The 25,230-nt window shown below is 37.4% G+C and overlaps 1 protein-coding gene across 1 annotated transcript; it reads left to right on the plus strand.

Annotated features, from left to right (window-relative positions):
* Positions 1 to 812: 812 nt before the first annotated feature.
* On the plus strand, positions 813 to 24,132 carry MSH4 (mutS homolog 4). The gene is made up of 20 exons (XM_072342586.1): positions 813 to 1,126; positions 3,050 to 3,214; positions 5,569 to 5,732; positions 6,745 to 6,855; positions 7,241 to 7,356; positions 8,575 to 8,748; positions 9,174 to 9,346; positions 10,258 to 10,325; positions 12,391 to 12,465; positions 12,812 to 12,876; positions 13,339 to 13,508; positions 13,898 to 14,034; positions 14,407 to 14,510; positions 15,410 to 15,534; positions 17,367 to 17,567; positions 18,708 to 18,826; positions 19,829 to 19,957; positions 21,001 to 21,175; positions 23,289 to 23,377; positions 23,726 to 24,132. Exons 1-20 carry the CDS (start codon positions 883 to 885, stop codon positions 23,909 to 23,911), a joined length of 2,790 nt encoding a protein of 929 aa, XP_072198687.1. The 5' UTR covers positions 813 to 882; the 3' UTR covers positions 23,912 to 24,132.
* The last annotated feature ends 1,098 nt before the right edge of the window (positions 24,133 to 25,230 follow it).

Genomic DNA, 25,230 nt, shown 5'->3' on the forward strand with positions numbered 1-25,230 from the left:
AGGTGCTTTCTTCTCAAGGCGTCACGTTTGTGACAGCCTGGTTAGACAAAGTGCATTATGATTTATGAACATAAGAAATGGGGGTCATGGGGAAGATGTAGCTTTTGTTTCTGTTTTTCTGTCTGTGCAGTTAGATTTCTGTCTGAAGAGAAGGTCTGATGCCATCTCCAAGTCTCTGAAGTTCAGCACAGAACTTTGTTAAAATAATAGCAGTATCTGAAATTGGAGTTCTTCATCCATTGCAGTGAGACTCAAGTTTCTGACACTTGTACTTTTAAAGCTGTGTCTGCTGGAGGTGCTCACCTGCTCTGACCTGGCATCCCCTGGCAGCTGCTGCAGCATTTCTGTTGCGGAGCTGAGCAGCCATCAGGACCGCCTGTGGCTGATGAGCTGTGTCCTTGTGCAGTCTGGCTTCTGCTTGGTGTGGCCTTTCAGGTAAGGGGATTTGAAGTGCTGTGATGACTGTGATGGTCTGTGGTGGTAGCATGTGCTGGTACCCAAACTGGTCTGTATGCTCTCGTACTTAAAGATGATGTCTAGATACACAGCCTATGTTGGTTTATGTTGGGGTGTGTGCATGTTTTTAATTACGGGTTTCTGTTAGCTCTGCAGGCCATGCCGTCTCTGAATTCCCGCTAGAAGCAGCCTTCGGTTGTCTACTCAGCTGTAGAAAGCGTGGCGGACAAACGATGCTTCGCTGCCTCCTGCTGTAAGGAACCGCTGCCCGCCGTCATCTCGGCGCGACGCGCGTACGGCGCCGCCTCCGCGGGTAACCACTGAGCGGCGGCTGGGGTGAAGATTGTGCGCATGCGCGGCTGCGCTAAGTTTGCCGCCATTTTCAGGTGCGGCGGCAGGGAGGCGGGTCGCGTGCGTGAGGCCGCGATGTCAGACGGCAGCAGTAAGACGGGAGCGTGCGGGCGAGCGCTCACCTCGGCCGCCTCTGAGTCCTATACGGGCCGCTGCTCCTCCCTGTCAGGGCCGGGCGGGCGCTACACGCTGGGCCTGCTGCAGACGCCCCGCAGCACTACGGGCAGCACCGGCGGCCTTTCCAGCGGCGGGGCGGGGCTCACTCCCTTCCGGGCGGTCGGCAGCAGCGGCAAGGAGCCGCCGCGCTCCGGAAGGGGAGGTAGGAGGGCGTCGCTCTGTGTGCGCGGGGCGGTGCGCGCCGAGCGAGTCAATGCTGCGCCTGGCTCGGGCGGAGCCGCGGCAGCCGCGGTGCGGGCGGAGGCGAAGCGCCGTGTGTTCAGCCCGGCCGGCCTGGCTCTTTTGGTTCGGCTCCTCAGAGTAATGGCGGCGTTCCTCGCGTTTCTTGAAACAAATGCCATTTTTGCATGACGTTTTAGATAATGAGCGCGTGGAGTCATTTGGCTGATTTGAATTCCGCCGTAAAGGCTGCTTCCACTACAGGGCTGTACCGCATTCAGTTGGGTATGCTTATTTGGCCTAGCCTACCCTAGTATTGTTATCCCCGGTGTACTCAAAGACTGCGGTCCTGGCAGTTCCTCGCGGTGTGTCCTGTAAGCAGCCCATCTCTCCTGGTCCTGCCAACCTTCTGTCTTGGCAGGCTGGAAAAAGTGCGTGGGTTTTTTTTGTTTTTTTTCTTCCCCCTTCATTAAAACTAATGTAGGGACACGTGCTGAAATGTGCTCTGAAGTACATACGTTCTGTTATGTGTCAGTTGGGATGAAAGTAGTGTGTTTTTCAGTACGAGGTACGCAGTCAGTCTTGAATTCCAAGCAGACAAAAACTAGCAATACCAGTTTGCTCAGAGCATGGCTTGTTGAATTTTCATTATTATTTTTAAAGATGTTGATGGCTTGGTTCCTCTGGTCTTTGAAATGACTTTTTTCCCACGCATTAAGGCACTCAGTACATTCAAGAGTAATAGCAAAGTCTCTTCTGCCAAAATGCTGAGTGAACTTATGCTGAAGTCTAAGTGAACACTAATTCTAACTATCACCTTTATGCATTGTGATGCGTATTTTTCCACTCGTTATAAGTAAACATCTATCTGAACTAATACTATTTGTTTTCAAATGTAGTACAGTGGAAGATTTGCACGACCTCTTCTAAACATGGTGCAGTAAATATTCTTGTACTATGTGAAAATGTCATGTAATCAGTTCACTTAAGAAAGTACTTTATTACTTTGTAAATAAATTTTAATTTAATATATAGAATAGAAACAGTTAATATGTCACTTTATATATGGTATTTTGTATGTTTCAGGTGCAAAAAGTCCATTATTCTGTATACTTATTTTTTTAAAAAGCAGTTATCAAAGCTACATTAAGGATGTTATGTTTTTACTCAAGAGCACTTGAGATACATAAAATACTATTTACTAAATAAATTACTAATTTATTGAATTTAAGAGCTGTCTGAAGAAAAAATTATTCTGCCACATTTAAAAAAAAAAAAGTCAGTCTGCATATCTGCAGAAGAAATGGCAGGTAACAGTTAACAAAATGTGTTTTGGATTACTGTGTCATTTCTGAGGGTTGAACCTCAAATTCAAAGGGAGATCACGGTCAAGCAGAGCGTATTTCTGAGCACAGTTCTATGCTTTTTTAGTGCTCTTTTTTAAAAAGGAATGTGCATGTTAAAAAATATTATTGTGACCTTTTCAGACTTTGGAATTTTCATAAACAGAAGTTTCAGCTATGGATTTTAAAACAAATGGGAAAATGCAAGGTAGTGCTGTCCGTTATAGCATTTTCTTTTCATGGATCTGGAACTTATTAGAATATGAAATTATGCATTGTAAAATTACTCCAGTTATATTGTTTCCATCCAGCAAATTAACCAGAGATTTTTATCACCACTGCAAATAATGAAAAGTAACAAGTTATGGAAAGTAACTATCAATACAGGCTGGCTTTCCGAACAAACTCATTATTATTTCAGGCTTGTGCTCCTCTAGAGAAGGCTATTGGGGGTGGATTGCTGAGACTTCTGTACTTCTAATACAAAATAGAAGGTTTTCTAAGATGTTTAAGTGTTGTTTTCAGAATGGAAACTGATTGTTTTTCTTTCCCTTTCCCTCCAGAATCATATCTTGGGGACAAAAGTTCTTGTGCAGAAAATGCCAGTGCAGTGAATTTCAGAGGTGGTTGTTCTTCACGAGGCCTGAATAACACATATGTAGGAAAAATACCCTTTTCTACTAGTAGATCTATTGGCAGAAGCCATGCCCCTGTTACGGGATATTCAGGTAAACTGACGTTGCTTAAGGGAAATAGTTCAACATATATCTCTAACATTTTATTAAACATATTTTATTTTTTATATGCTTATGATGTGACACTGAAATTGTAATCTTTTTTTATACCTAGGCAGCCTAGATCCAAGGAAGGCTTAGTGGTAATTCTCTAAACTAGTTACATAAGGATTGATTCTTAAAAACATGTATTTCAATTAAAAAAAATCCTGATAAGACTACAAATTGATTTTCTACTTGAAACTGAATTGAATTCTTTGATTGCAAAAAGTGAGGTAACATGAATTTTGTAATTTCTTACAGCTGTTGTGATCCCCTGTTTTCTATTTGACTACTGTAGGAATTGCAGTGACTATAGCTTTGAAACTCACGGAGCAGATTTTTCTAACCTTTATGTGTCTTAGCAATTAAAACCATATTTTTAATCCTTACTTTTAGTCTACAAGTATACATGCATATGTCTCCATATGTCTGTATGGTTATTTGTACTTGCTGTGTTGTATGCAAAACTTTGGTCAAAGTTTCATTGGTCTGTACTGAAGACCAAATATCCAGCATACCACCTTATGAAGAAGATTGGTTGGTCATTGTATTTTTATATATTTATTTATTTTTGCATATGTAACAAACTAAACAACTAACCATCGTCAAAATCAAAATTGTCTAAGTACTGTAACCTAATTTAAAATCATTGACACCTCTTAGTTGCTGTTTTAAAAAAAAAAAAGTAATCAGCTACTGATATGGTGGGGGGAAGTCATGGGTAGGTCATTCAGAATAACAGTTATGTTTTCAAAGCAGGCCTTAGATGAAACTATGCGTGAATGCCATTGCTGGCATCTATCGAACACAGGGTAAATGAAGGTTCAGACTCAGCTGTGTGCAGTATCAAAGACTACATTTTCTCAGCGCTTAGGTAGCAATTAGTTGGAGATCAAGTTGTCACTTCCTAGATAAATTTTTGATAAGGGTTGCTTTTTGAGATTTTTGATGGGGTTAGTTTTGGTTTGGGGGATACAAATTGATTGTATCCATAAGAAAATGGCAAGTTTGGTGTATTATGCCTTCTTGAGAGAAGAGTTCTGTTCTGAGAACACTTGTATTCCAATCTTATTTGAGAGCTGATTCCTCTTTTGAGGAAAGTAGTGATGGAAAACAATATAAATAATTACATGAAACAAACACAGGTTATTGGTATTTCAGGTATAAATCTGATACTGTGTAAAAGAAAGTATCTTTCTTATTTTAAGTCCATTATACTTGGTTGTTATTTAATAATGGTATGTCTTCTGAGTGTGTAAGTGAATTCAAGAATGTTTATAAAATGAAGAACCCTTTCAACTCAGTTGTTGTAAGGTTTGGTTTGACTTCTGCGTGAAGGTTAGGAAGCTTGAGAACATGAAGTGACTGTTTCATGGAGCGGTTATTGATTTAGTATAGATCAGTAAGTTGCGTTTTAGCATTAAGGATTTATTTCAGTTTCTTACTAGCTACTTTGGTGAAATTAATGGATAATTGTTCTCTGCATTTGTTCTCAACAGAAGTTCACATACAGATATGTACGTCTGCCTTATTTCTACAGTGTCTGTCTTCTCATTTGAATAGTGTAGACTGGGGTTGCAAATTTTGGAGCAAAATGTTGTTAGAAGCTTCTTCAGTGAGATTTGAAGAATGTAGAGAGAAATTGGAGAGATTCTGTAGGAATCCCTGTATCCACATTTTTGGTGTTTCATTGGTTAAAAAGTTCAGTACACCAGAGAAAAAGTTCATCATCCTGGTTAATTAAATCTCTGACACAGGAAGTGCAGTGACCTAGCAATTAGTAGCGCTTCCCAGGTAATATAGCATAATGTTTTATGTGGGGACTCAATAACTGTTGGCTGGAGCATATTATTGCGCTGATCTGTATGACAGATGCCCAAAGAAAATCAGGGCAGAATCGGGAGGCTCATCTCATTTTGTCTGACTGCTTATCCCCCAGTTCTGGCTGCAGATGATACCTCATCTCTCAAGCTGTCCTCCTTACTGCATTACTGTTTAAGTTTTAGGAACAAAAAGCAGTAGTGCTAGAAAGAGAGAGAAAGAGATGTGTTACTAGTTTTTAAAATCAATGCTATTTAAAGTTCAGTACCATATGAGGAGGTTTGGGAGGAACAAGATCAAGGAATGCATTGAACTTTGTCACCAGTTAACTATACTACAATAAACAGTAACTGAACGAAAAAAATCCCTTCACAATCCTCGGACTGCTAGTTCTGCCACAGCTTGTCCAAGCTTGGAATGTCAAAGTATTATTCTGTGAATGTAAAAAAGTAGGTTAAAACTGAATAAATGCAACTGTTTTACAGTTACGTCATCATCTACAGTCTCTGCTCATACTGCTGCATCAGTTATTGTAGCTGTAGTAGAAGGAAGAGGACTTGCCAGAGGTGAAGTAGGAATGGCCAGTATTGACTTAAAGAATCCTGAGGTGATACTGTCACAATTTGCAGACAATACGACTTATGCTAAGGTATTGTGGCACAGTTAAGTACTGTATACCTGACAGGCTGATTACAGTGGATTGCTTGCTTGAATAATCAGGAATGGAAGATTCAGTTTTTAGGGAAAAAAAATCTCAGAAGGGAAAGTAAGAATTTCTAGAAAATTTGAAATATTTATTTTGTTTAAAGAGCTGCTATTTTCTGTACTGTGCCTCAGATTTCGGTTGAAGAGCGAAGCGTGTTTTGCAAAAGAGAAAAAGCATTTCTGCAAAGCATAATGTTTTTAAACTATGTGAAACTGAGATGCCTTGTACTGCAGAGCATTAGGGAATGCCTGGTAGTAGTCTTGGCAAGTACTTTTCATTAGACAAAACATCTTTGAGAGTGGCACTTCACAAGTGTGACTTTTGTTTGTTTTAGGTAGACTGTAGCATTGGCTTTGTATAGTTGAGTGAATGTTTCTTCTCAGTTATTTCCAAACGAAATGTATTCAGTTGACAACCAAGTGTTCTGTCTGCCATATTTTACATTGTCTACTATATTTTACATTAATAAAGTATTCTATCTGGTTGATTCAGTTCTAATCTTGATAAAACTCCCTGCTTCACAATTTCGTTGTGATTATATGTGCTAGAAATAATGTAGCTTGCAGTGTATTTACAGTATTCAGTCTAAGAAAAGCTAGACTTTATTAGTATGGCAAGTAGATAAGACTAGGAATATAAACTACTGTTAAATCTATTTCCTAAAATTTGTAATATTGTCAGGCGTTTGTGAGTTTTTGTTCTTTTTTATTTATTTACTTATTTTTTAATCTTTTTTTTTAATTTTTGCCATTAGTTAATTTAAAGCTTATCCTGGTTTTAATGGGCATAAGTACGTATTGAACCTGGCAGGTATGTAAATACATCTGTCATGTGGAGAATTTCACAGTTCTTTATTCCTGATGTGTTATAGTGTAAAGCTGTTTTAGATATGGATCTGTATTGAATTACTCAAGATTTTTTTTTTTAATTATTATTACTTTTTTTTTTTTTTCAGGTTATTACTAAACTCAAGATTTTAACTCCTCTGGAAATAATAATGTCAAACACCTCTTGTGAAGCAGGGAACGCAACAAAATTGTTTGCTTTAATAACGGAACATTTCAAAGTAAGCTCTTAAATTTTATTCTGCGTTTTAGAGCTCTTGTTAATCACATCTGTATGATTGTTGAGTCTTCTACTACTTCTGAAGCTTTAAATGCAGTCAGAATGTGTGTTTTCTGTGATTTCTGGACGTATTTTTTTACTGTGGTAAAGAATAATCCCATTGCAGCTCCAACACTACTAGTTCTGGTTGATAAAATTACAGAGATAAATGTATTAGCTTAGTTAAAGCAGACAAATTTGAGCTTGGCTCATTGAAGTCATGTGCTGAAATCAGTTGGTGGACTTTCTTGGGAGCAAAGATCTCTAGCAAAAATAGAGAAGGCTGTCTGATGAAAAAATTATCTGTGACTTTGAAAACCTTTTGCTTTTTTTCCCCGTCTTCACAGAATGTGACGTTTACAACCGTACAAAGAAAATACTTCAATGAAACAAAGGGTTTGGAGTATATAGAGCAATTGTGTGCATCTGAATTCAGCACCGTTTTCATGGAGATTCAATCAAAGTATGTTTTATTAAATAAGGAGAAATCATACCTCATCCAATACGTTAACAGCTTCTTATGTGCTTTGTACAAAAGCCAGTGGCTGGTTGCAATTTTTTTTTTTAATTAAGAAGTTCTTAACCTAACTGTTTACTTTACCTTCAGATATTTCTGATTTATCCAGAAACTTAAAGATTTCTTTGGATTTTGAGAGGTTTTCACTTCCCCCTTTTTATTCTCTTCCTAGATAGGCAATTTAAAAACTATGAATGCCTTCCAGTTTGACTTCTGCAAAAGTTGTCCTTGTACCAGCAATCTTCAGTATACTTTGTGCAGAGTCTTCATTTAGAGTCACAAATAATCACAGAAATATGTGATATACATGACAACTTGATTTCCATCATTATACCGTACGCATTGTATGCATGTATCCTGGGGCGCATTAAAAAGAGTGTGGCCGGCAGGTTGAAGGAAGCAATCCTCACCCTCTACTCTGCCCTGATGAGGCCATGTTTAGAATACTTTGTCCAGTTGTGGGCTCCCTCCCCGGTTAAAAAAAGACAAGGGTCTTCTAGAACGAGCCCAGGGGAGGGCCATGAAGATGATACAAGGCCTCGAATCTGCCTTGTAAAGAAAGGCCAAGTAGCCTGTGTCTGTTCAGCATGGGGAAAAGAAACTGAGGGGGGGGGGGATCCGATAGATCTTTATAAATATCTAAAGGGAGGTGGGAAGCAAATGGATGAGGCCAGGCTCTTCTTGGTAGTGTGTAGTGACAGGACAAGGACTAATGGCCTAAAACTTGAACGTAAGAATTTCCATACCAACATGCAGAAGAACTTTATGCTAAGGGTGATGGAGCACTGGAAGAGGTTGCCGAGGGAGGTTGTGGAGTCTACTTCTACAGAGGTATTCAGTACCCATCTGGATGTCTACCTGTGCCATCTAATGTTGGGTACCTGCTTTAGCAGTGGGTTGGACTCAATGATCCCTTGAGGTTCCTTCCAACCTCTGCAATCCTGTGATTCTCAGGTGTATATACATTTGTTAATTATACTGCTTTTTCAGTGCTTTTATTTATTATATATATATTTTATTTATTATATATATAGCTTTTATTTTATTATTATATTGTCAGGCAGCAAGTGTCAAGTGTTAATTGTGATTTCTCTAGTATACCACTTGATTTTTGGTAACTAAGTAGCACTATTCAACATTCATTGAAGATTATTTCCTTCCAAGGTACTACTGTCTTGCAGCTGCTGCAGCTTTGCTAAAATATGTTGAGTTTATTCAGAACTCCGTTTATGCTCCTAAGTCACTCAAGGTCCATTTCCAGGGGAGTGAGAAAACAGCTATGATAGATTCATCATCAGCCCAAAATCTGGAACTGGTAACTAATAACAGAGATTCTCGGTAAGAGTGTTTAAGATTGCAGCCACCTAAATCAACTTTTTCTCATAAATGCGTTTTACTGAAAGTCACCTGATTAGCATTTGATCTCAGTTAATATTTCTCCTTTTGTATGGTTTGTGTGCTAATTCAAGTAGTTCAGTTGAGAAGAAAAGTGTAAACTATTGTAGCAATGGAGTAATCCTAAAAAAAAAATGAAGACATTCTGAATGCAGATGAATTTTTTTGTTTTGATAAATGATAAAATGATGGCTAATCTGACTTTGTAAACTGCTGTAGTTAATGAAATACACGTAGCAGGTAGGAAGTTACTAAGTACTCTGAAAGCGTGCCTTGAATTTGTTGGACACTTTTCCTAGAAATTTCATTTGTTGTTTACCATAGTTATTTTTATGAATGCATTCTTCTTGTATATTTCATTTTGACAGGAATGGCCACACACTTTTTGGTATCCTAAATTACACTAAAACTCCAGGTGGAAGTCGAAGACTCAGATCCAATATTCTGGAGCCACTTGTTGATGCTGAAACAATTAAAACAAGACTGGACTGTGTTCAGGAATTTCTCCAGGATGAGGAGCTGTTTTTTGGTCTTCAAGCAGGTAGTAGTTTATTTTTTAATACTTTTTTTTACATATACATATTTTTTAATATGCTATTCCTTTTTATTTTTTTATTTTTTTTCTAACTTGTGGCTGTGTGCAATCTGATTCAATGTGTTTGAAAAGTATTTTATTATGATTATCAGGTGACATTTTTTGTAGTGGTCATTCATAACTTTTGAAGCCATCTTTATTGTGACACTGAATTATTTTTGAATATATTTTGCAAAGAAAAGTGAACTAGTGGATAAAAGTCAGTAAGCCAATAGCTTTTTCACAAAATTGGAGTTTACCTCTTTTGGCTTGATACATACAGCTTTGGAAGTGGTGTTTGTTAAAAACAAACAAAGGCCTTGTTTATGTTTTTGTTTTCTTTTCCTTTGCCTCCTCAAGCCTAATGGTCCAGACAGATATAAAAAATATTACAGTGCCAGAGAGTACAAGTTAGGCTGCCTGAAGGCACATCGTATAAGCTTAATCTTTATCACAAGAGAAACATGAAAGAGAAATTACTGGCAGTCTTGCACATTTGAGGTTTTCTTTTTCTCTATTTTCTGTTTCTAACCTTCCCTTTGACAGTTAGACTGTTCTTACTTTTCACTGTTCTCTAGATCATATATAGTTTGAAAGTTGCTCTAGGAAAAAGAATATTATTGAATTGATATGTCCACCTGTACAATAATTACCGCAGTCTTGGGTACAGTAAGTATGACTAAATAATTTAAACTGCAGATATTTTTGTCTTTTGTTGTAATTTTTTTGTGTTAAGTAGGAAGCTAGGATAAAAATAAATGGATTAGCATGAATCTTAATAAATGCGTATATTTAAAAAATAAAAGAAATGCAGATTGTTAGTATGATTTTCTTGAAATTTCAGTTACATTTCTGATCTGGTTCCTTTTATTTTACAGTTATCTCCAAATTTTTGGATACAGAACAACTGCTTTCAGTTTTGGTACAAATTCCTAAGCAAGATACCGTATGTTCCAAATAACTCTTAATAATATTGCGTTATCTGCACATAACATGCAATGTGTAAAATATTTCTGTATCTATAAGAAAAGGCTGCATCTTAAAGATTCATGGGCTGATGATATCATAAATTGTGAATATGTCGTATTTTACAACAGGATAAGATTCTTACAGGTGAATGTTAGGAAAATTCGGGTTTGCTGTAATATGTCATCATAATACATGCAAATTGAACTCCAAAAGAGTTGATTTCTTCAGCAGTCCACAGATTCCTTCTTCATAAAAGTATATGCATCTTGATAATCGTAGAATCACAATGGTTTGGGTTGGAAAGGACCTTTATGATTGTCTAGTTCCAACCCCCCTGCTATAGGCAGGGATACCTCCCTCTAGACCATGATAGGATATAAGGAGTTTTCATATCAGCATGAGAAGAAAATATCTGTAATGTAACTGTTAGAAGTTAATACAATTTTTGGTAGCCCAAAGGAAATTATTTGTCTTCCTTATATGAAATTTAAAAATCTCTTAGTTTTTATGTAATGTTACTTAATGGAAATTGAATCTATAGCCTAAGAAATACCCTTGGAAAAGATCCTTAAGAAGCACTTAGACTTTGCTTAGCCGTGTTTATAATGCAGAGCTACAGATCTTCATCTAATTACTAAGTTGTATAGAGCTACAAAGACAGAAATAGGAATTCTTTACTTCCTAGTTTCCAAGATACAGCCACAGTATGAGCTAAGTGTAATTTTTTCATTGGTAAGTTATGTGTTTTCCTCTGAGCAACAACCAGCTGATGGAAAACAAGATGCTTGGTTACACTACGTGAGTGGTACCAAATGAGATGGGAGTTCACTTTACACTGACAGTATGCAGAGAACCTTAAATGCTCAGGCATGTATATTTATGAGAGAGAGGAGGAGGAGATCTTGATTCTGAATGGTGTCTTGAAATCCTTTCTGCCTCCAGTTCTCAATTTGACAGATACTTTTTTGTTAGCCTTTGATTGGAAGGCATAGTGGGTCAGCATATTGGAGGACTTTGTTCCTTTTGTCTGGGTTTGACTTGGCATTAGTAATTTCTCAGGAAATAAGACTAGAGCTGATCTGCTGCCAAAGCACTTAAAATCTGTGGAACTTAAATCTCTAGTACAAAAAAAAACCCCACAAACAAAAAGCCAGAGGTTTCTCTGCATCTTTGTGCTTTGCTTATCACAATATATGACACTGGGAAATTAATGTAAGATGTTATAAAAGATAGGTTTGCACTTTCTTCGCAAATATTGAATCCCAAAGAAGTATCATTATACAAGACAGTTAGCCAATATGGTTATTTTCATTCATTTTCTTCCTTTGACCCTGAAGTGTAGCATGTATAAATCTACACTAATAACAGTTCTAGTAACGTTCCTGCAAGCATTACATTAGAAAAGGTATGTTTCATTCGGGAAGTCATGGATGCCCCATCCCTGGAGGCATTCAAGGCCAGGCTGGATGTGGCTCGGGGCAGCCTGGTCGAGTGTTTGGTGGCCCTGCATATGGTGGGGCTGGGGGGATTGAAACTAGATGATCATTGTGGTCCTTTGCAATCCAGGCCATTCTATGTTTAGTGTTTACTGACATTTATTTTAAAATTATGTGTGCATATGCTTAAGGATTTCAGTATATCAATCCAGAATATGTCAGAACAGATTAGATTATGCAGTGTTTAACAGAGTTTGTGAAAAGAAACGAATGTAGTGGCTTTGAAAGGTCTCTACCTATAATGTAGAAGTTGAAAAAGAATTTCCATAACTTTTTATTCTCAGAGTTATCATTATCTTTGCAGCCATAAGAAAAGCACTACTTATTGCTGGGCAAACAATCACAGCTGGCAGTGTACAATTTCTGTAAACATTTTTATGCAGTTACATACCAAGTTGTCAAAATGAGCTTATAAAGTATTTCAGAAGTGTTCACTAGAAGTCAACAATATAAACATTTATAGTCATGGTGTGAATTCTGCTGGTTACGTGCTTTCTTTAAATGAGTGTACAAATGCTTCCTATTTTTGTAAAAATTATTCGACAGGTTAAAACTGCTGAATCAAAAATAACTAATATAATCTATCTGAAGCATACTCTGGAACTTGTGGAGCCTCTGAAAGTAAGATATATCTGTCATTTTTGGGGTATGAAGTACAAACAAATTAGTCCTTTCTGCTTGGTACATCTCATGAGATTTACCATATATTTTGCAGAACACAATTCTGCCAATATAATCTGTTTTAACTTTTAGGCCAAATGGAAAACAATTATTTGAGATCAGTATTCCTAAGAACTGGATTATCTGTATAATTGATTTTTCTAACAAATATTTGACTGCAACTCCCACTCAGGTTCTGCAGGTTGCTTAAGCAACTGCTGATAAACTTCGGTGAATTTAATAAGTTCTGCTCCTTTAAAAGAGCTATGAAAATAATTAACTGTGTTCATATTTTACTTTCTAACAGGCTGCTTTAAGAAGCTGTAACACGTCACTGCTAAAGGCCTATTACAGTGCTCTTGAAGATAGAAGGTATTACAGTAATTATGTTGAATCTTTGCTTATTTGTAGCTGCAAGTGTAGCTATTGTTTCGGCTAAAAGCTTGATTTTTATGTTAAAATTCTTATTTTCAACTAACAAACAAATGCTGGAAAAACCAAAGCAGAAGAACAGCTACGAACAGAAATTAATTGATGAACAAACTGTAGAAATGATTGTAAGAAGGCAGAAGTTTTAGTTTCGTAGAGTCTTTATACTAATGCAGAAGTAAACTGTTACGTATGTGTATTTGGGCATTGATATCTCCCAAAGACTATCATGGTATTTTTTTATCAGACCTAAGTATATTTATACTATGTTTTGAGGTGAAAATGTGCATGAAATTTACTGCAAGATAGAGCATTTGCTTAAGTTATTTGTAATATCAAGATAAAAATGCGAATTACAATCATAAAGTATTATGTAGCTAATATGTGACACTACTAATATTGCAGGTTTGGAGTTATACTTGAAAAGATTACAACTGTGATTAATGATGATACAAGATATGCAAAAGGATGTCTGAGTATGAGGACCCAAAAATGCTATGCTGTTAAGCCAAACATCAATGAATTCCTTGACATAGCTCGTAGAACATACACAGAAATTGTTGATGACATAGCAGGTATTTCCAAACTGAGTCTTTATTTTCTTGGAGTTCAAAGTACATTACATCTAGCATATAGAGGCCATATATGTAATCATATGGTATATAATCTTTTAATGTGGAAAACTTATTTAATATTAATATAAGCTGTTCATCACTGATGTGTAACTGAAGTACTTTTGATATTAACATTCAGGTTTTCCATTTGTAGATAAAAATTCAATTTTATCTAAATGAGGAAGAACAACTATATTGTGATCTCTACATTTAAAACTCTTTTGGTCCTTTACTTATCTGACACGTTCAACCTGTGTGAATAATTTCCACAGTTTGTACAGGTAATTGTGTATGTATCTATATAATTAATTTGGGTCAGATTTTATCTGTGTTTTATCTGTGGTATGTAGGTATGATAGCACAACTCGCCGAGAAGTACAACCTACCTCTGAAAACAAGTTTCAGTTCTGTGCGAGGATTTTTTATCCAGATGAATGCTGATTGTTCAACATTACCCAACAGCCAACTTCCTTCAGAATTTACAAAGGTATCTGCACTAGTGGTATTTCATTAATTGTTATATGAGTAATGTTTATAGAATGTATAACACATTAACAAAGCATATTATGCAGCAATTTAAACAACAGTTAAAATAATTTCAGTAAACATATCTAGAAGAAAACGAAGGTGTAACTGGTACAACCACCCCATTTCTCATGCAGCTACATTGCTTGTAATTGTAAAGCTGTGTATCTTGTTGATAACTGCAGTCCTTTATGAGGACTTGTCATAAAAGTCTATTTAGGATTTTTTTTTTTCCTAATTGTTTTTTTTCCCATATTTTTCCCAGGCTGCTTTCTAGAAACTGTTCTGGCTTTGGATTATGTGGCAAGTTACTGTTCATTTGAATTTCCCACAGGTCACTAAAACGAAGAACACATATAGCTTCACTACAGCAGATCTAATAAAAATGAATGAAAGATGCCAGGAATCCCTGAGAGAAATATATCATATGACCTACTTGTAAGACCATTTAAAGCTTAAATATTTCTAACTGTGTTTATTTTGTCCTATTTAAACTATTTATATGTTTGGGTTTTTTAAAGCACCTTTTTTGATAAATTATGATGATTTATGTCAGTAATCCATGGTGAACAGTGGTCAGTGTCATAAGTGATGTCAATGATCAAGTGCACTACCCGAGAGAAAAGTAGTAACACAACATTCATATTGTATTAAACATAATTAAAAGGACATAGATGTTTATTAATAACGGTAGCCTTCGTTTTTAGTATTTCTTCATACGTGATGTATGAATACAAAATGATACAGTGAATGTATTAATTTTATAATGTGGAATCATCATAATTTAAGTTAACAGTAGAGCGGACTATATGTGTGTTTTTGACCCTGCTGCATGTTGTATTAATCTGCTGTGTCAGAAGACTTGCTAGGTGTTTAGTGAATTCTGTGGAATTTTCTTTTTTTCTTTTTAGAAATCATGTGCGGTTTATTGTTGTTTTTTTTGTTGTGGTTGGTGTTTGTTTTGTTTTTTTCAGTTTGTATGTTTCTTTTGTTTTTATTAACATGAAGGCCAAAGGGAATTTTAAGAGTCACACTGAGGATGTTACTAAAACATATTTGACCCCAAAGCTGTGTTTTTAGTTAATTCTATATATATAAATAAATATATATGAAGCTTTCATAACATGCTTTTGGTATTTGATCTGTATCTTGTATCTGATGGCAGTAATTGATCAGAGTTTATTGTATAAGATTTTAATACACTTCAAAGAAATTCAGATATTTTCCTGCATTTGGTAGAGGTGATTGTGTTTTATGAAGTAACCTCCCATCCTAATGTATGCAGAATGAACATAATTACTGTGTGGGTTTTTGTTTTTTTTTTCTTTTTTTTTAAGAATAGTGTGTAAACTGCTGAACGAGATCTATGAACATATTCATTGTCTATACAAGCTATCTGACATTGTGTCGATGCTGGACATGCTGCTTTCATTTGCTCATGCCTGCACTATTTCTGACTACGGTAGGTTTTTGGTTTTTTTTTTTCATTCTGTTATTAAACCAAATACGGATCCTGTAGTTGGAGAGTATCCATACAGCTTTGGTTCTCCAACTGCTAAACCCATGTCATTTATTTTTCTGGGTCTCAATAGGCTTTAAATGTCTGTGGTTTATCCTTGCCAGTTTTGTGCTGATACTCCTATTTCCATGCGTTGAAATTACATTCTTACATTCAGCTGCTGTAAGCCTTCATATCCAGTCTTTTCATGATAGTTGGTTAAGTATATTCTTTTCAAGTCTGTGAACATCCTGAATTTACTTCTGTGTTCTGAAAGGACACAAGGTAATGTAAATAGGTCAACATTAAGCGTATATCTCAAGAGAAAGGTAAGTGGCTATCTATTTTTCAGCTTCAATTTTTGTATCACTTTTGGATGCTTTTGGGGGGAGGTATCTTGTGAGTAATCCAGGATGATGTGCTCACCTGCATATTGTTATGTCCTGGGTCAAAAATTTGGTTTTATTTGTGTCACTGCATCATCTGGTTTCCCTAGCCCAGTTCTACAATGTACAAACAAGCACGTAGTCTTAATAAACACTGACTTGATATACCTGTCTCTACAAACTGTGCAAACTTGAGGTTCCTAGCTAGAATACAATGCTGTGTAAATACCAAATAAAATCAGGTCTGGAAGATCATCTCAGCAGGTATATTAGCTTATCTGATATATTAGCTGATATATTTGCTCATCATTACTGATGCTGCAGTGAAATTTCCAGCTCAGTAGCAGAGTTAGCTTTGCAGAATGGCTCTGATTCTTCATGTTGAAATTATTTCAAACGCAGCAGTAAATGATAGGCTTGAGTTGTCACAGCCTTTTCCCACCAAATGAATTAGAGCAGTTGTTTGCATCAACAATTCATGACAATACTGAAGCTGCTTTGCTTCTGTGGTTTCCGCTGCTAGGCCTGAATGTGTATACACCCAAAGAAAAGGACTATGTTTTGTAGCTTTCAGTCCCCATTGCCGCTTGAGTCTCTCTCTAAAAGCTACCAGGTAATTAGAGTTGCTCACTGCTGGAACCTGAAGAATTGCTTTGGCACTTCTTGAAGGCTTCACTGTTTAAGCAGAACAGCAATTTTAACAACACTTGTTAGTCTGCAGTGGTGCCTTAGAAATAGACAGAGAGGAGGCATAAGGAATATGTTCAGAAAAAAGCAAAACTAAATTTGGACTGAAATATATACAGATGGCCTGGTTTCAAATAATTTTACATAGAAACAGTATATACCCATATAATACATGTAGGACTATATGAACAAAAATAGAAAGAATGTTACTTCCTAGTTCCATGTGATGATACAATAACAAACTTGTGTAATAGTTCCAGGTAGAGTTTGTGACCTCTGTATTTAATGTGTTTAGAGCAGTATAAAACTAAATGACAGAAAGTACAGAACATACAAAAATGAAAATGTGTTTCCTGTTTTTCCATTGAAGTTCTTGTGAAGCTTCACTCTATATCTTTTTCTTTATTACTAGAATTCTCTGCTGCTTACTGGGGAACACAAACATTTATGTTAATTTTGAAATGTAGTGTTGGGATTCTTTTTGTAAAAATAAATCTTGAGGACTTGCATGATGGTCAGAATCCATACCTGAAGATAGCTGGTAATTCTTGTAAGTGTTCCATCTTTGTCTTGCTGACTACAGGAAAGTAAAAATGAGGGAATCAGTACCACAGAGTTTGACTTCTGTTCTGCAGGAACTTCATTTTAAATGCACTGGTCGAGTAACTTCAAGGTTTCTATGCTAATTCTATGAAGCTTTATTATATCCTTCTTGTCTTTTAGTTCGTCCAGAATTTACAGATACTTTAGCGATCAAACAGGGATGGCATCCTATTCTTGAAAAGATAGCTATGGAAAAACCCGTGTCTAACAATGTGTATCTGACAGAAGGTAGCAATTTTCTCATTATCACAGGACCAAATATGAGTGGAAAATCAACATATCTAAAACAGATTGCACTCTGTCAAATTATGGCGCAGATTGGTAAGATTTTACCATATTCATAACCTTTTGCAGCACTTTAATTAGTTTCTAGTTAATAATGTTTTTGAAGGGTAGTAATTTATCTTAAAGAATAGGATTCTATGTAAATAGTAAAATGTAACTTTAATGTAACTTTTGCTCCTACCAGTGCTTGTGTTGCTTAAGAGGCCACTATAGAATTTCGGGTCTGCCACTGGAAACTCATGAGGAATCCTCTGTGTTCTAGGAAGCCTGGCCAGTTTCAACTAGGATAAACACATTTGAAGGCTTTAATTTTTTTTTTTTTTTTTGGAGCATCCTAACTCAGTCTAGCACCTCATGCGAGCTTAATAGTGGGTGTCCACAGAGTAGGACCACCAGGCTGCATATGTATTCGTCATCCAAAAAGAAGAGATGAACTTGAGGATACCTTGATTATGTGGAGAAGCATGCTTTCAGCCAAGCAGAATTAGTAAATCAAATAAAAGGAGCAATAAATACTGCAATGCTTTATCACTAAAATTTTTTTAGTCTCAAAGATAAAGAAAGATAAGGCTGGTAACTCAGGAGAGAGAGAATCTAATGGGCTGAAATAAATGGGTTAAAATTACTTAGTGGTGAAGAATAAAATTTGTCCAGTATGTGTTTTTTGTATCCAATTCCAAACAAGTGCAGTTCTTCAGGAATTACTCTCAAAAACATGAATTTAATATGAATTAAGAAGGCAGTAAAGTTCATTGATGATACAAAGCTTCCTTTACTTTTTCTAATTAAACTGGTAATTCTCAGAGACTGGTAAGGCAATATCAATCTTGTTTTGTGGAGATTACCGTTCCCTGGGTATCTCAATGCCTTCAAAAATGTAAATTAGTCTATCGGGTCATTCTCACTTTTGCATCCTTTCAGACTGACATAACTTCAGAGAGCTGGTATCTTAAGGTTTTACTGATAGTTCAAATATAGAATTGATGTAACGATATTATTTTTAGTGAAGTAATGGTAAAATATGTTCTCCAAAGTTTTATAGAACAGGATTTCTAACAGCATAAAGACCAAATGTAAAACTGTTCAGTTTGTTTTTTTTTCTCCTATTGACATATTCAGACAGACTGGCATTTGTCAGGCTGATAAGCGAAAATTTGTATCTTACTTGCTTTGTAGGTTCTTATGTCCCAGCAGAATATTGCTCTTTTCGAATTGCAGAGCAGATTTTTACCAGAATAGGTATGGACGATGATATAGAAACAAATGCCTCAACATTCATGAAGGAAATGAAAGAGGTAGTAAACATATATAATCTAGGGCCAGATGTCCATTTTTACAGGTGATACGATTGAAATTGTACTAGTATTTTTCTACTGAAAGAATGTATTTTGAAAACTGTCAAAAAATCATCCTTAATCTTTTACCTGAATGATAAGAGATAGAAAACATGCATATTATATAATGATGCCCCAATCTGAGTTAAAATCAGTGTTCCACTGGACAGTAATTCCAATGTTTTGTTATTTTTTGGAACTTAAGGGATTATTTGTCTAAGCCTAAGCATCTTTCTTGTAATAAGGAGCACAAAACTGAACAGTGCTCAAGATGCCAAGTACAGAGGGACAATCATTTTCCTGGTTATCTTGGCTACACTATTTCTGATACAAGCCAGGATGCTGTTGGATTTCTTGGCTGCCTGAGCACACTGCTGGCTCACATTCGGCAAGATGTCAACTAATCTTCCCAGACACTTTTTCTCCATGCAGTTTTCCAGCCACTCTCCCGCAAACCTGTAGTGTTTGATAGTGTTATATGACCAAAGCGCAGGACCTGATACTTGGTCTTGTGAAACCTCGTGCAGTTGGCTTCAGCCCATTGATCCTGCCTACCCAGATCCCCCTGAGCACTCAATGGCCCTCATCCAAATTATCAATAAGGATACTGAACGGGTCTGGCCCCAAAATACTGACCCTTGAGGAATATCACTAGTGACCAGACACTGCCTGGATTGAACTCCGTTCGACAGCACTCTCTGGGTACAGCTGTCAAGCCAGTTTTTTACCCAGCAAAGTGTATGTATGTTGAGTGGATAAGAGAAAGGGTTGTAGGATTAACGTGCACCGATGGTTTAGAATTTACAGCTGTTTGAAAGGTATGAAAAAATAAAAATGGATGAATCTGACATCAGTCTTTTACATTTCTGAATTTTTATCTGAATAACACGGTATTTCAATTAAGTAGCATGGTTTTTAAAAGATGCTTTCCTAGAAATGGTAACTAATAAAGTATCTTCCTAGATAACATACATCATACAAAATGCTAATGACAAATCACTCATCATAATTGATGAACTTGGTAGAGGTACCAGTGCTGAAGAAGGTATTGGCATTTGTTATGCTGCCTGTGAATATCTCTTGAATTTGAAGGTAATTCTGGGGAAAAAAAAAAAAAAAAAAAAAAAAAAAAAAGTGTAAAATTTTTATAATTATTATACCTTAAGTATTGTGGTTTCTCATAATTAAATTAAATTTCATAGAGATTTCTTGCCTAGATATGACATTTTTCATAACCAGGAAACAGTAAGAGTTACAGTGACAGACAAAAAATGCTGACGTGTCCTGTAATTTCCGGTCTCTGCTCACCATCTTTTTGAAGCTTGCTTGAAAACTTCCTTGTCTTACCTGGAAAAAGTACTAACCCAGACTCATTAAGTTTGCTTAGTTAGTACTTTGTATCCTTGAACACTGTGGTGCTCAGGGATATGATTTAGCAGAGGGTTGTTAGAGTTAGGGTACTGGTTAGGCTGTGGTTGGACTTGATGATCTTTGAGGTCTTTTCCAACCTGAGTAATTCTATGATCCTATGAAGGGGATGGAAGTTCCACACAACTACTTAACGCTGTAGTTCTGCACAGGCGCAGTGTTTGTTACAGAGGTCAGAGGTTTGTTTAGAAGAAATGTCACAGGATTTTAGATGGGTTGGAAGTTGCTCCTGTTAGTGGGTCGGTGATTGGCCTCAACTTACTGTCAACTTACGGATGTTTATAGATTCAATTTCTTGTCAGAGTTCATTCAGAGTACCATTGTGGTTTTATCTGGAAAGCTCACATGCTTTCAGTAGTGTGTGCCTTTGGGCAGACATTCACTGGAAAAAGTAAAGCACCCATTTGACAGTCATTCAAACTAACCCGTCACGTTTTAAAAGTATCACAGACTTCCTGTTCTATCTGCTGTTTCCCTTCTATTGAGAAAAGAGCTAAGTGGGAACACACATGCTTGCTAATGACAGAACTCATCACATAAGGGTTTTTTCATTATTATTTGCATCAGTCATACTTGTATAATTTAAATATGGCTTGTCAGAGTTGTGGATAAAAACCTGGAGAACTGTGAGGCAGTTTTTCTTATTTGTTGTAATTTATCGAAGGATCATTTGAATCTGAAATGTTCTCTTGTTTTTTCTTATTTAGGCATTTACTTTGTTTGCTACGCATTTCCTGGAACTGTGTCACATGGATGCTTTGTATCCCAATGTGGAAAATTACCATTTTGAAGTGCAGCATGTGAGAAGCAGCACTGGAAAGAAGGAGAAAATTATGTACACCTACACACTTTCTAAAGGGTATACAGAGGAAAAAAACTACGGTAATGTATTTCACTGTGACTAACTTAGTAGAAGAGCATGCAGCTTAAAGGATTTTGAGTCGGTAAATCATGATACCAGTGAGGTATAACTACATGATTTAAGGAGCTGTAGAAATCCATATTTCTAAATGCAAGATTCTGTGGCTGGATCTGTGATTTAGGTGAGATTTAATAGTCACACGTGATTACTGCAAGCCAGTGGTGACTGGAAATTACAAATCATTCCTGTCTGGCTTGAACTGATGAGACTTAAAATGCCTCTTTGTCAGAATTTCAGGTGTAAGTTTCTTTGTCGTTAGCAGAACGAGGTCAGTTTCAGATGCTGCAACCCTAACTCAGAAATACCAAATGTTAAAGTATTGTCTGGGAGCAGCAGTTCCAGGGGTCAGTGCAGGGTTCAGTCTTGTTCATCATCTTTATCAGTGACCTGAATGAAGAGAAAGCAAACTAGCTGAGAGTGGACTTTGATAATACAAAGCTGGGAGGAATAGCTGGCACGTGGGAAAGCCGTGCTACCGTTCTAGTCTGTCCAGGTCTTGCTGAGCAGAGAGGAACCTGAGGAGGAATAATTGCATGCACCAGTACGGGTTAAAGGCTGACTTGCTGTAGAGGAGCTCTGCAGAGAAGGACCTGGGTGCCCTGGTGGACCACAGGTTGATCATGAGCCAGCAGTGTGCCCTGGTAGCCAGGAAAGCCTGTGGTGTCGTGGGATGTATGAAAAAGACCTGGCAATCCTCCCTCTCTACTCTGCCCTGGTGAGGCCGCATCTGGAATACTGTGTGCAGTTCTGGGCTTCCCAGTACAAAAAAGACAGAGATAGGCAGGGATCTCCCAAGAGGAGTCCAGTGGAGGGTGACAAAGATGATTAAAGGCCTGGAGCATTGCCTGTACACGGAAAAGCTGAGAGACCTAGGGTGTCTTCAGCCTGGAGAAGAGAAAGCTGAGAGGGGATCTCGTAACTGTTCATAAAACTGTGGAAGTAAAGTGGATAGGGGCATACTCTTCAGTGGTGTGCAGCAATAGAATAAGGGGCAACAAGCAGAAACTGTAAGACAGTTCCACGCAAACACAAGGAAGAACTTCTTGACTGTAGAAGTGAAAGAACTCTGGAGCAGACTGCCCAGAGAGGTTGTGGAGTCTCCTTCTCTAGAAATATTTAAGACCTGTCTGGATGCCTACCTGCGTGACTTGCTGTAGGAAACCTGCTTTCGTGGGGGGTCAGACTTGATGATCTCTAGAGGTCCCTTCCAACCCCTACAACTCTGTGAGTTTGTGAACAGGAGACCTTTGGTAACTCTGTTTTGCTGTCGTGGCTTTGTCTTTATTGAGCAATGTTATGTTTAATAATAATAAATAATATAAATAATAAATAATAATACAATAACAATTGTTATAATAACATAATATATAATAAATACAAATAATATATAACAAATATAATAATAAATATATAATGAATATAATAATAATATAATGTAATAATAAATAATAAAGAAATAAGTGCAGGGGGTCTTGACTGTTTTTAACCCTACATTATGAGAACATCTGCTGAAGCACAGAATTTCCTCTGAACAGCCAGAGTCAGAGGCAAAAGTTAAATATATATATATACATATATAATTAAAACAACAACAACAAAAAGATACTAGGACAGAAAAAAAAGTTTTCACCTATTTTTCTTAGCCTGAATATCTGACAGCTTTGCAGCTGGCAGAGAACAGAAGTTGGAAAATGACCCCTGCATCTACTAAATACCCACATTCAGGGGCGAGTACATTTAGCACAACCTGAACTTGACAAACTGAAACAGAAAGCTGTGATCAGCACGGTTGCCATTTTTCCTTCATCCTTTGGAGTATCTGATCCCACCTACTTAGTGCCAGCAGTAACTTATAATGGAAGTATATTTTTGGGGGGCCACATTGTAGCAAAGTAGACATTTTATTCAGTAACTCTTAAAACGGTATTCATGGAAAAGGAGACAGAAAATGTTATCAAAATAACTTTTTAGATGAATATTTTACCCTTTAAAATGAGCTGATTCTAGAATAAATGCCGTGGAGCGCAGAATAAAATGTTATCTTAAATCCTGATTTGTGTTTCCTTTGTTTAGGATTAAAAGCTGCAGAAGTTTCTTCTCTACCACCATCCATAATTTTGGATGCAAAGGCAATCACAAACCACGTTGCAAAACAAATCTTGGTATGTAGCAGTTCTTTATAAATGTGTACTGCTGCAATTCTTGGTTTTTGTAAAACTCTGGTTTATTTTAAACGTTTCTGAAAGATTATAGCATAAGCGCTGATAGGGCTTTATGAAAGCAACGTTTTGATTTCTGAAACTACTGGTAAGAGATTTTGCTAAAGGCCTCTCTTCGATGACAACAGAAAGCAGCGTTTGGGGTTCAGGAGTGCTGGCTGCAGTGTTGGTGCACCAACAAGAATCAGCGGATCAGAAACAGTGTGGGAAAAAACCCTCTAATACTTGTATTTTAGTAATAGAAAGTTATTAATTTCCTGTTTTAAAGTATGTGTATGTTTTTAAGAACAGCACAGACAGAAAACCGCTCCTGAGATGATGAAACACAGAGCTGTGTACCATTTGGCAACGAGGTTGGTTCAGACTGCTAGAAATTCGCGATTGGATTCAGATAGTCTGCAAATATATTTGAAAGGCTTGAAGAAAAAGTATACAGCCAGTTGTCCTGCGTCTGATTGGAGCGAGGAGCAACGTTAACTCGTAACAAGAGCTGCTGAAATAGTTTCTGACTGCGAGATGATTTTATTCTCTTCCATAGTATTAGAAAACACGGCTTTTCACGTTTATAATTTAATCTTAGTTGAAATTGTATCCATTGGTAAAAGACTGTGTTTCTTCTGTTGCCAGAAATGAAATCATTTACTTTCTGTGTGAAGCAATTCTTTTCTTTTGATAGTGAACACGTTCTATCCCTTTCATTATTTTAGAGACAGAATGTAGTTAATCCTTTGTGCATGAGAGATGTGTTTTGATGCTGCTGAATAAAAAGCAGTTTGAAGCAGGGGGTCCGTCTGTCCTACACAGGCGATCTCTAGTTGCGCTGCTGGACGTGCGTCCACAAACAGCTGTTTCCTACTCACAGGGTTCTCACAGCGCTGCCGCTGCGGGGTTCGGCACGCGGGGCGCTGCCGGGAGGAGCAGCGTTCAAACGGCACGCGAGGAAACGGCGCGCCCGAGGCTGGACTGCAGCCGCCGCTCAACGCGAGCGACGGAGCCGCTTCCTCGGTCTCCGCTCCCACCGCGCGGCCAAAGCGTGAGACCGCCCCGGGGGCAGCCGAGTCTCGGCGGGGGGTTGTATATAGGGTTGTATATAGGGTTGTATGTAGGGTTGTATATAGGGTTGTATATAGGGTTATATATAGGGTTGTATATAGGGTTGTATATAGGGTTGTTGTTGCGGACAGGGACACCAGGGAGAGACTCAAACTCGTGGGTACTGTAGTGTTGATTTTATTGACAAGCTCAGTACAGCAGACATACAGAGCTCGGGTCACTCCTAGTGAATGACATCCAAGCTTTATGAAGGTCCTATATTTATATGATCAGAAAAACATGACATCACTTATGTTATCCATTCTCAAAACTAATTATTAATAGATCATCAGTTCTTCTCGATGCTGTTTCCCATCTTAGGATCTGGTTTGCGCCGGTTTTCATGCTTCGCGTGTTATTCTTCTTTCATCTAAGCTATCCGGTCTTGACCAGTCCATTCCATCTGTCTCATGATCACCAACTTATTAACTACTAAATAACAATGTCAGCACTATTTTTGTCTAACTCTACTGTTTATGATTTCACAAAGTCTAACACCCCTACATGGCTCATGGTTCGGGGCTGTACAGGGGATTAATGAGTAGCATATTGGCTGAGAACTTTACCATTTTCCCTATCAGTTGTATATAGGGTTATATATGGGGTTATATATGGGGTTGTTGGCGGGGGCGGATCAGAGAAGGTCTGGGAGCACAGCGGGCGCTCTGTGCTGCTCCGAGGTTCGCGCTCTGCAGCGGAACGGC

The sequence above is a fragment of the Excalfactoria chinensis genome, chromosome 8 (assembly GCF_039878825.1).
Source record: "Excalfactoria chinensis isolate bCotChi1 chromosome 8, bCotChi1.hap2, whole genome shotgun sequence".
In the NCBI taxonomy this organism is placed as follows: domain Eukaryota; kingdom Metazoa; phylum Chordata; class Aves; order Galliformes; family Phasianidae; genus Excalfactoria; species Excalfactoria chinensis.